Consider the following 11,068-nt stretch of genomic DNA (forward strand, 5'->3'; position numbering starts at 1 on the left):
GATTGTACTTCATCTAGTGTTAATGAGTCTCTATCATACATTAGGGTTTCTTTAAGGTTCTGATATGATGAGTCCAGAGAACTCATTAAGAGGATTGCTTGATCCTCATCCTCCACCTTAATATCAATATTGGCTAGATCTAGAATGATTTTATTAAACTCATCTAGATGCTGTCCTATTTGTGTTCCTGGGGTCATCTTAAAGGTATAGAGTTTGGTTTTCTTGTGCAATCTATTTGCTAGGGATTTTGTCATGTACAAATTCTCTAGTTTCAACCAAATTCCTGCAATAGTGTCCTCACTAGCCACCTCTCTCAGGACTTTATCCCCGAGAGAGAGGATTAGTGCACTGTGTGCTTTCTGGAGAATGTCATCTCTGATCTTGTCAAATCAATCCGTTTTTTATCCAATCCATTTATATCAAATCCACAAATCTGAACTCATTTTCTAGTCGCATAAAATTCACGTTTCGTATTTTCGGCTTTAGTAGAGGTTTAGATATAAAATGCCTCTCAACATATCTATCTGATTTTATCATTATAATTTTTATACAATTTAAAACAAGACACAATAAACAATTCAAATTTTTTAATTTTAAAAATAAAAAATTTATATTTTAATAATATTTTATTTAATTTTTAATTTTCATTTCATCTTTTAACTCTATCCAAACCTTTCTATAGTCTATGATTTTGTCGCTGAACATCAGAGGTTGCTGCTAAATTTTCCAAAATGGTACTGGGCTAAAAATCTTGGTTACCGATGGGCCGGCCCTTGATTATCCCAACAAAAATCAAAGAAAACATGCTCTCTCTCTCTCTCTCTCCGAGGATCACTTGCCATCTCTGTATGAGAACTTCGAAGGATCTTCAGCTTAAAAATCTCAATGATTCAGTAAGTTTCCTTTTTCTGAGTTTTTATTTTTATCCCCAGATCAGGTCCTGCTCATTATTTCAATTTATATTGATATTTTTAAGCTTTTAATTTACGCTGTTCGATTTATCCTATTAATCGTTGTGCTTTGTGCCCATTTCTAATTGAAAATGAGACTTTAGTGGATTTAATTTAATAGGATTTTGCTCTTCACTTGCCCATTTCCATATGGTTACTAATTTCAGGTTTGTATTGCTAATTTGCTACCTTTTAATAAGTAGGTTTGTATTGCTACTTTAATGTAGTTGCTCATGTATCTGTTTTGGTGCTCTCATTCTTAGACCTTTCTATCTCATTTTCTCGAAGCAGGATTGCTTTTAATTTATGTCAACTGGGTTCTGCTCTTTTTTCTGTTCTCTGGATACCCAAACACTGTAAAGTGAAAATTATTACACTATAACGAGTGATCAGGAGCTTTTTCTATTGATTTTGAAACGAAACACTTAGTTAAATGAATCAAAGTATCTATTTCAATATCAAACTGCATATAAATTAAAATAAAACTTTTGGGGGAAAAAAGAAAACTATAGAAGAAAAAAGGAAAGCATAAAAACTTGATAGACAATTACTTATATATATATATATATATAAAACCTGTATGGAACATGTTTGGACTTGAGCATCGAATGGTAGAGGTGGAATTCCACTTTGAATTCCAGCACAAATGACCAGAAAGCAGAGTTAGAGACAAAAGGGGTATGGAGGCAGACATGAAGTTTCAGGTCTTTAATATATTTAATTTTACTCCTAAGTAATATTAAGGTGACTATGTGTTCGTATCAATTATATGAATACTCATTCAATTTTTATAATTAAATTTTTTTCTGTTCTATAATTGTTATAATGCTGAATGGCATTTTCTGGGTATGTGATTAGTCATTTTGTTTGCATTTTTATCAAAATTGGGTAAATTTCTAATTCTGTTCTTTTTGCAAATTTCATGTCTTTAATGTCATGGAATGCACATTACCTAGTTTGATTGCAATTTCTAGGATTTGTTAAGTTTATTTACAATTACCAATGGCTACTCGTGTGTTTCCTGTACCTCCGCGTTGAATATCATGGACACAATCTTATCTTGGATTAGGCTCCTTCCATTTGTATAATTTTGATATATGAGAATGGGGAGATCATATTTCTAAATTTGAATGTTGCAGTGGATTCTGAACTTCTTGTCGGCATTGATGATGGGGCATTCGATAATTCTACTGATGTTGAGCTTGAGCCTTGTAACGATGTTACAGTGATTAGACGTTCAGTTGAGGAGACATCTTGTACTGATCAAAATGATAAAATAAGTCATGGTTCTTCTACGGAGGATATTACTATCTTTGAAGGAGGCGAGCCATATGTGGGTCAGGAATTTGAGTCTGAAGAGGCAGCACATGCTTTTTACAGTGCATATGGCATGCGTGTTGGTTTCATTACTTGGATAAACTATCTCTCGCGCTCTAAACTCGATGGATCCATTATTGGTAGAACTCTTGTCTGTAACAAAGAGGGTTACAGAAAACCTTACAGGATTGACAAGAAAAATTCAAAACCACGAATTGCCACTAGGGTGGGTTGCAAGGCAATGCTTTCAGTAAGGAAACTAAGTACTGAAAAATGGGTTGTGACAAAGTTTGTGAGGGAGCATACTCATGCGTTAAGTGCAGGGAACATTCAAAATATATTGACTAATACTCAAATCCCGGTACGTTAATTGTCCTCTTCTTTTTGTTCTCCAGTCTGTTTTAGATAATTTCCAGTATGCTATATGCGCAATGTATCCACAAAAGAAAAGAAAAGAATAGATAGTTGGAAAAAGAATAAAGTCAGCAACTGACCAGCAGTCCCATTATCATCTTTTAGTGACATTTTAAGAAGGTTCCATTTAACACATCTTGGCCGAATCTTACAGAATAATGGGAGTTATAATTTTTTTTTCTTTGTAATATAAGACTTCCATGCATTTTTTATGTAAGAATATGCATGAAAGCTTGTGCGGTGATCATTTTAGTATGAGATACATTGAGAAGTTAGACTCTACTAGCCACTTGGACTTGATGCTGGAAAGGTTTGACTATGACGAGGAAAGAAACTTTTGTTGTCATAAATGAGGGTGTCGTCATATCTTGATCTGCCCAAGATTCTGCCCTGCAATTTAATTTGCTCAGTTTAAGCTGTGATATTTGATGATCCAATGTTATCCTAGATCTTTATTGAGTTAGTCCTGTTCCATGTTCTGTGCGCTCCATTGGTAGATTTCACCTCCTGATGAAATTCGAAGTTTGATTTCCCCTTCATTCTGAATTCCCTGCAACAATAGCGCCCTCTTAGTTACAAGTCAGATACTTATATATTATTTTATGCTTAAAATTTTGAATTATCTTTTATTATATCATGATGTCTTGGAGGATGGGAGGGGAGGGAGAAAAGGGTGATCAAATTGTTCTAATTTACTTGTTTTCCCTTAGTCACTTAGCAATGATTGATTTGGAAACTCTGTAGGAAACTGATTATATTTAAGATTTCCAAAAACTTTCATGTTAGCGTACAGAATCTTTTTAAATCTTTTAAGTTCATTTCAATGTCTTGAAATATGTTTTCGGCTAGCCCATTACTAAATATTTCTGTACTTTCCTGGCTGCAAATGTCTGGCTAGAACTTTGTCTTTATGTTAGTCTAAATCCCAGCTGCTATATTAATTTCAAGCAAAATGGATCAAATATTTATATTGTCAGTTGCAGCCCTAGCCACCACCTCAGCCATGCTGCCGTCAGGAATCAATTCCATTTGGGCTGAACTAACGCCCCCGAACAACTGAAGCAAAAATCCTTAAAATCAATTCAGTAGAACTTATTCTACTTTAATTGGTTCTTCTTTGTTGGCACTAGGTATCCATGAAAAAAATGGTTCTTCTTTGGATTCTGAATAGGAACTTCCAGATATAGAGGATACCTGCTTAGATATCGGTTGGAAAGACGTTAATATATGTATTTTTCTTTTTTTAAACAAAGTTACTTTTCTGACAGATGTGTCTGCTGTCCTCACGGTGTTTTCTTCATATTTCTTCACTGTGACAAACAGAAATGCTTTGCTTTTAAAAATGCTAAACTTTGACTGCACTGGATTGCATCTTACATTGGCTCGTCATATCATTTTTATGGAATTTAAACGCAATCTAGCTCTTGCTTTCTACATTGTTAAATTATAGCTCTTGCTTTCTTCCTTCATTTGTTGGGTTACTGATTTGTTTTCTTTCATAATTGTTCACCATGGTAAGCTGAAATGCTTTATTATCTATATATAAAATAAATAAATAAATAAATAAATTTGAAAGGCTTTGTTACGAAAGAATGGAAAATCCTGCCCTGCCTACACTAGATTGCGTATCCACTCACTACATCTTATTCCACTATCTTTACCTATAAAAAAGAAAAGAATATATAGATTTGATGCAACATAGACTCGGGGTAACCTCTTCCTCCAATCAAACAAGTTAGCTCATCCCACTCTACCGCTTAGTCATCAATAGGGGTGAGCATTGACATAGTCGGAGTTGGGTTCCCCTAAATCCGACTTCGATTTGTGTAGGCTCCGATATGACTCCGACTTGTTAGAGCGGAGTTGGATTTGGGTTTTTTTTTTTTTTAGCTTCATATTTAGCCCATTTTTAAAAAGAATTTTTTGTGGGCTTTTTCAAATTAAGTTTTTTCCAAAAATTAAAAACTAAAACTAAATCATTCATTGCTGATTTACTTCTATGCCAAGATCTAACTTATTTTTATACTAGGCTTATATACTATAGTGTCTAATTACATGTTATCATATTATAATATTACATATTATTTTATAATAATTAGCTCATACTAGTATTTATTGAATTTAACTATATAAGTTCTAGTTATATAACTGTATAAATATACTACTAGTATATATGATAAAAATATAAATAAATACGTAGTTTTATAACGAGTAATGCTAGGTACAATCCATTTGTAAAAAAGTAACTCCCATTTAAAAATAATAGGTTTTTTTACACTTTTTAAGGTGAGGTCCATGTTTTTTTTTTTTTTTTTAGGTAAAAGAAGTTTTATTGATCCACATAAATAGGCAAAACTCGAGTACACAGAAAGTATACAAGAAAGAGCCTAATTACAAAACTACATGCTACTGATAGTAGCATACAAGTCATTAAGACTTGTTCCATTCAAAACAATAAAAGAGGCCCAAAGCAACAAAGTATGAAAGAAAAAGTCCCTAAAACTATACGGGGAGCGTTCCTATCCTCAAAACAGCAGCCATTTCTTTCATCCCATGTGCACCACATTAGACATAAAGGTACCATCTTCCATACGGCTGCGATCTGGGGTCCACTTTTTAACAAAGGGATTATGCGAGGCTTGTACAAATCATTTCTCTTTTATAACATATGTATAATATCGGAGTTGGATTCAGAGTCGAAGTTTGAGTCGTATTCGGAGGGCAAAATCAGAGTTGGAGTATAAAGCCGGAGTTGGATCAAATCATACTTGAAGTCGATCCAACGACTCCTTTGACTCTGACTGAAAAATTAGAAAAAATCCTACTCCAACTCCGTTTTGTCAGCGCCAGACAGAGTCACATTCAAATTCGGACTTTTGAATTTTTGCTCAGCCCTAGTGCTCAAGATTGCTTCTTGCTCTAATTTTGAGGCAACGGGCCCCAAACTATGGTTCTTTCTTTCTTACTCAAATGCAGTATGGCTAAAGGTCTTTTTATCAGCAATATCTAATGTTTAAGTTTAGTCACCATCTCTAAATTGCCTTTACTACATTGGTTCCATAATAAAAAGTCGTTCGGATCTCTGCCCAAACTAAAGACCAGTGGGTTCTTATGGCTAAATCCTATCTCTTTTAAATACCTCACAGAACATTTCAGTATAAATTTGAGCAGATGATGGCAAATAACTAGAGGGTGCTGTGCCTACTGGGCAGTAATTTTTGAAGTGGGAAGCCATTTTATTATTGCATCCACCGTTGTCCAACAAAAAGTGATTAAATCCAGTTGTACTAGGCTTAAGAATGATGACCAGCAGAGCCTTACTTTTCACAGATGGATTAGTCTAAACTTGGTTTTATGTTTTCTTATACTTTCTCCTACTATCTTCCTCTTTTTAGCTTTTGTTTGTTTTTTGTTTTTTTTTTTCATTGACATGCTTCTGCAACTATTATGTTTTTGTAGAATGAAAATGTGAAAATTCAAGAATTAACTCAACAACTGCTCCTTGAGAGAAAGCGCTCTGCTTCACTTAGAAAAGTTATAGACCTTCTATTCAGTCACATTGAACAGCACGCTGAAGACCTATCAAGAAGGGTACAACATGTAGCTGACCAGGTAAAGGAAATTGAATCTGGAAGGAAAACCCCTCAAGACTGTAGATAATGGTGCCATTTGTAACGAACATCTTGTATATTATCACATTGGCCTTTCTATGGAACATGCAATCTTGAATATCAATTTAGTTGCTTTTCATCTGTTTTTATCGTCTTCACCTGATAGCCTGGTGGCACATATGCAAGTGTTTTTCTTTCGGCACATGAGGGGAATAATAGCTTTGCTATATCTAAATTCATCATGCTATTGCTGTACTTCGTTCTTCATCATTGAGTCTCCTATTACAGTCTGTGCTTACCAATCTCCTAGGAGCAAAGGGTTTTAGTTGGATGGCTGTAAATTCATTTACACAAGCCAAATGAGAAATGCTAGATATAAGCTTAGGGTGTACAAGATTTGTGCAAGTCTCTTGAAAAAAAAGTAGGGCCTACTATAACTATAAAAAGGGGAATTTTTCAATGGGTGTTAATTTTTTTCAAAGAAACCGCCCTAGGCCTGCAGTCAAAACAGTTAAAAAATATTGAGGAATAGTGTAGTCATGGACTATTTGCACCCTTTGAAGTAACATCATATTTGGTAGATCTTTTGAGATATTTCTTGCCACCGACATAGTTGGAATCGATCCTTCAAGATGGACTTGGTGCAGTAGGAATAGATAAAGAATTCTACCACTTACATTAGTTTTTTGTTTTGATGCGTCAATAAAAAGGTTTAGAAATAGATCTTCTCAAAAATAAAAACAAATAATTTATTGCCACAAATATAGGAATAAGATGGGGGCAACAAGTTTGTATTTAGGATGCAAAATATCTCATTTGTCGATTAAATATCTTAGTCTCCCCTTAGGTGCACCATCCAAATCAAAATCAATTTGGGATGGTATACTAGAGAAAATGGAGCGAAATTTAGTTAGTTGGAAGATGATGTATCTATCCAAATGTGATGGGGTTACTTTAATTAAAAGTACTCTATCCAACTTGCTGACTTATTTTTATCATTATTCCTGCTTCCTACCAAGTTGACCCGACACAAAGAAGTTTCAAAGAAATTTCTTTTGGGGAGGGGGATGTATGATAAGCTAGTTTCACTTAGTAAAATAGGCCATAATATGCTCCACCATCTCAGAAGGAGATCTGGGTATTAGGAATCTATAAGTTTGTAACAAGGATTTGTAGAGCAAATAGTTGTGTAGATACCATCAAGAATGGGAGACCTTGTGGAGAAATATAATAGGATCAAAGTACGATGAAATATGCGGAGGTTGGTGCTCAAATGAGGTAATTGGTCATTTTGGAAGCATATAAGAAGAAGATGGGATGCATACTTTAGAAATACAAGGTTTGAGGTAGGTGATGGACCCAAAATCAAATTTTGGCATGACATATAGTGTGATGACAGGACACTCAAGAAAGCTTATCTAGAACTCTATGGTATAGTAAGAATGAAAGAAGTCTCAAACCTTTTGGTTACATTATATATTTTTGGAGAGTGATCAATGGAAGACCTTAGGAAATCGTTTTTCAATACTTTATTTTATTGGTCGGTTGTAATTGATTTTAATACATGAGTTTCTATGAATTTCTTGTATCACTAAATTTAGCATGCTCAAATGGCGCTCTTGTATATGCTCAAACTAATTGAGTTCTTCTACTCATTATCCATACACCACATATTTGGTAAAAGAAAAAAATAAAAAATTATGTATAGTGTGTGGTGTTTGGAGATGATGAATAAAATTTGTCACGGAACAAACAAAGAATGAAGACAAGTATACCATTTTTAAATGATTTGCACAATTGGATTCGAGTCTCTTAAAATTCCTAACCGGGCTCTACCTCACTTAAAATTGATAATTAAATGCTTAGAACTAATATTCTCTCTCTCTCTCTCTCTCTCTCTCTCTCTCTCTCTCTCTCTCTCTCTCTCTCTCTCTCTCTCTCTCTCAACCATAGAGTTTTGGTGGTAGGAATCTAGAGAATGTTGGAATGCTAAATATGACCTCCTTACTCGGTACCTTGGAGTTCTTAAGCTATTCTACTAGTTCAATTAAATGAGTGATAATATTCCATACCACCATTTATTACTTGTATCCACACTTTATTTATCATGATTTTACTTGATAAATTTTCATACTGCAAAATCTCAGCAACTTTTTTTTTTTTTTTTAAGATTTCTTGAAATTTATATGGTTGAATCATAGGTACCTGTTAAGGATGTGTTTCACATCACCAACAGCACGTGTGACCTATAACGAAATGAGAGGGCGGCACAGGGTGCTCAGTGGAACTCCGTTCCCTAAGTTAGAGAGAAGTGATCTCAATATAAACATATGAATCAATGTAGTAAATGTGTTACTTTAATGTGTTATTTATATTAGTGTGATGATCGTGATAATGACTGATCTCCAAAGTTTATCTTGAAGACTCTCCGTATAAAGTGGAGTAATTACCTCCCTAATCAGTCGGAGGTGATATCTATTCTCATTATCTATAACGCATATCAACGAGACCAATTCCTGGGCTCGTAGATCATCCCATGGTGCCTCAGACTTGGGCCCTTTAGTCTATGGGCTTATTCCTTGAAGTCCTTAAGTATCCCTTCTAATTATCTTGCTAATTTCTTTCGTGCCTACAAGTGGGAAATTCACCAACTCGTGCTTTCCTTCTACCTCGCTAGCTTGAGACAGATAGCAACCCCAGGGATCATACCCTACTGGGGGTTTACGCTAACTAGGGTGTGGGCTTCTATAGATTTAACTCCCTAGTATGTTAGAGACGTGACACACTTCATCTATAATTGTTCCCATACTTTTATTCCTCATTTAATTTTTATTCAAAAATGATAATCGACAGCATTGTTAACCATTCGCCTTCCCAAGAATCCCTCATCATTGCTTTCTTTCTCCTACCTTTTTCATTTCCTGGGGTCATTTCTTCTTCTCAAGTTCTTTCAGTTTCTATCTACATCCTATTCTCTAGAGCCTCCTAAGAGACTCGCAACCTCTCACTCTCTTGACTTTGCTTCCTCCAATCTAAAAACCGTGGTTCTTCCCACACTTCCCACTAGGCTTCTGCCCAAACCCCTTCCAGGGTTTCTTCCCATTATGTGCCTAAATCTTCAAAGGGTCTGACCCCACCTTTCTTTGAAGGGTTCACATGGCGCTCTACACTCGTCACCCGATATTTGACAAAGCTGAGGGCTTCGTGCTGCATCCTTGATTTCGTGAATCTCGCTATTCCCTCTGAGGGCGCTATCGACAAGGAGGGTTTCTTGGGGAGAGTTTCTCTTCCCATTTGTGCTCTGACGCACAGTTTGCGCCTCTCATTCTATCGCCCATTTCTTGATCTTCTTTAACTAGCTCCTACAAAATTTCAACTGAGCACCTGTTGTCGATTAAAATCTTCTTGGTGGTGTAGTTTTTGATCAACAAAGTCACTACCAAGACATTGTCATAGGGGTATAGAACCCCTTGGCAGTCTTCGTCTTCAAAGGAAATAATAGGCACGGTTCCTAGTCTAGGGTATTTGGAGGATTTATCCACCAAGTACACCACGTGATACCTTTCTTGACGAGCGTGAGCCTTTCTACTAGATGTTATCACTCCCCCGCCAGCAAATCCTCTTGCTATTGTGTGAATTTCACCCAATGGGGCTTGGTCATGGTCATGAGATTGGCGGGGGGTGTCCTGTTGCCATTTCTGATGACTTGCAAAATTTCGTATTGCAGATTTTACAAGATCGCTCGAGCGGAGGTTTTTGGCCGCTCGAGCAAATTCAAACGCTCAACTGCCGCTCGACAGTGAGCTCGAGCAGGTTGCTGGAAAACAAAGATCGCTCGAGCGGAGACATTGGCCGCTCGAGCGAAATCAGGCAGAGTCGAACACTCGATGTGCGCTCGACACCCCGTTCGAGCGAACATCATATTTTGACAGATCTAGGGTCTTCCGCCATCACACCATATAAAAGTGATTTTTCACTCTATGGCTGTACCTTTTAACTCCAGAACATTTTTTTGGGACAGAAAAACACAGCTAGAAGGATTCAAATCATCTGTTTTGGAATCATACACGAGCACAAACGGGAAAAAAGCATTGAAACATTTCCTTGAGTTTTTGAAGATGAGTTGCGGCTGCGAGAAGTATTTTTTAGCGTTTATTTTCTTCCAATATTCTCAGAAAAATTATGGTGAATTCGTTTATGTTGAATTCCATTTCTAGCATGAGCTAAATTTTATTTATTCTAGGAAAACGATGTAACCTAGTTCCAAACTATGCTTGATTGTCTATGCTAATTTAAGGCAATTCTGTCATTGTTTATCTGATTTATTCTGAGTTTATTGCTTCTAATTAACTGGCCATTGATTAGATGATATTTAATCTTGTGATTTGCTATCGAAAGAGGGAATCATAGGGTAGATCTTGAATATTTCAGCATAGGAAAGTATAGAAATCGAAAAACTTGTATGAACCTATGTAGTAATTAAATCATTGGTCTTATTGTTTTCTTGCTTTATTAATTTGCATATTCTTGTGTGAATTGATGAACAAGAATAATTTCCAATTGACTATCGAAAGAGGCTATTGGATGAATTAGAGATTTGCTAATGAACAAAAAGAATTAAATTAAATTAGTTAGATAAGAAAAGCATAGTGAAGAATTAGGTAAAATCGATTTCCTAGAAGCTTTCTTTTCCATTAATTTGATCTTCGAACGTCAGTTTTATTTCCTTTACGTATTTCTCTTTGAGTTGATTTTAGTTTAATTTGTAACTACAAA

At 35.5% G+C, this 11,068-nt stretch overlaps 1 protein-coding gene across 1 annotated transcript; it reads left to right on the top strand.

Moving 5' to 3' along the window:
• Positions 1 to 735: 735 nt before the first annotated feature.
• On the top strand, positions 736 to 6,547 carry LOC122317325 (protein FAR1-RELATED SEQUENCE 12-like). The gene is made up of 3 exons (XM_043134338.1): positions 736 to 893; positions 2,090 to 2,628; positions 6,141 to 6,547. Coding segments are annotated over exons 1-3 (741 nt in total). The 5' UTR covers positions 736 to 892; the 3' UTR covers positions 6,342 to 6,547.
• The last annotated feature ends 4,521 nt before the right edge of the window (positions 6,548 to 11,068 follow it).

This window comes from Carya illinoinensis, chromosome 7 (assembly GCF_018687715.1).
Source record: "Carya illinoinensis cultivar Pawnee chromosome 7, C.illinoinensisPawnee_v1, whole genome shotgun sequence".
In the NCBI taxonomy this organism is placed as follows: Eukaryota; Viridiplantae; Streptophyta; class Magnoliopsida; order Fagales; family Juglandaceae; genus Carya; species Carya illinoinensis.

What these genes read in the sequence shown, in the direction of transcription:
- LOC122317325 (XM_043134338.1), top strand. An exon ending in TGACTAATACTCAAATCCCG is followed by an intron (nt 2,629 to 6,140) that starts GTACGTTAATTG and finishes ATGTTTTTGTAG; the next exon opens with AATGAAAATGTGAAAATTCA.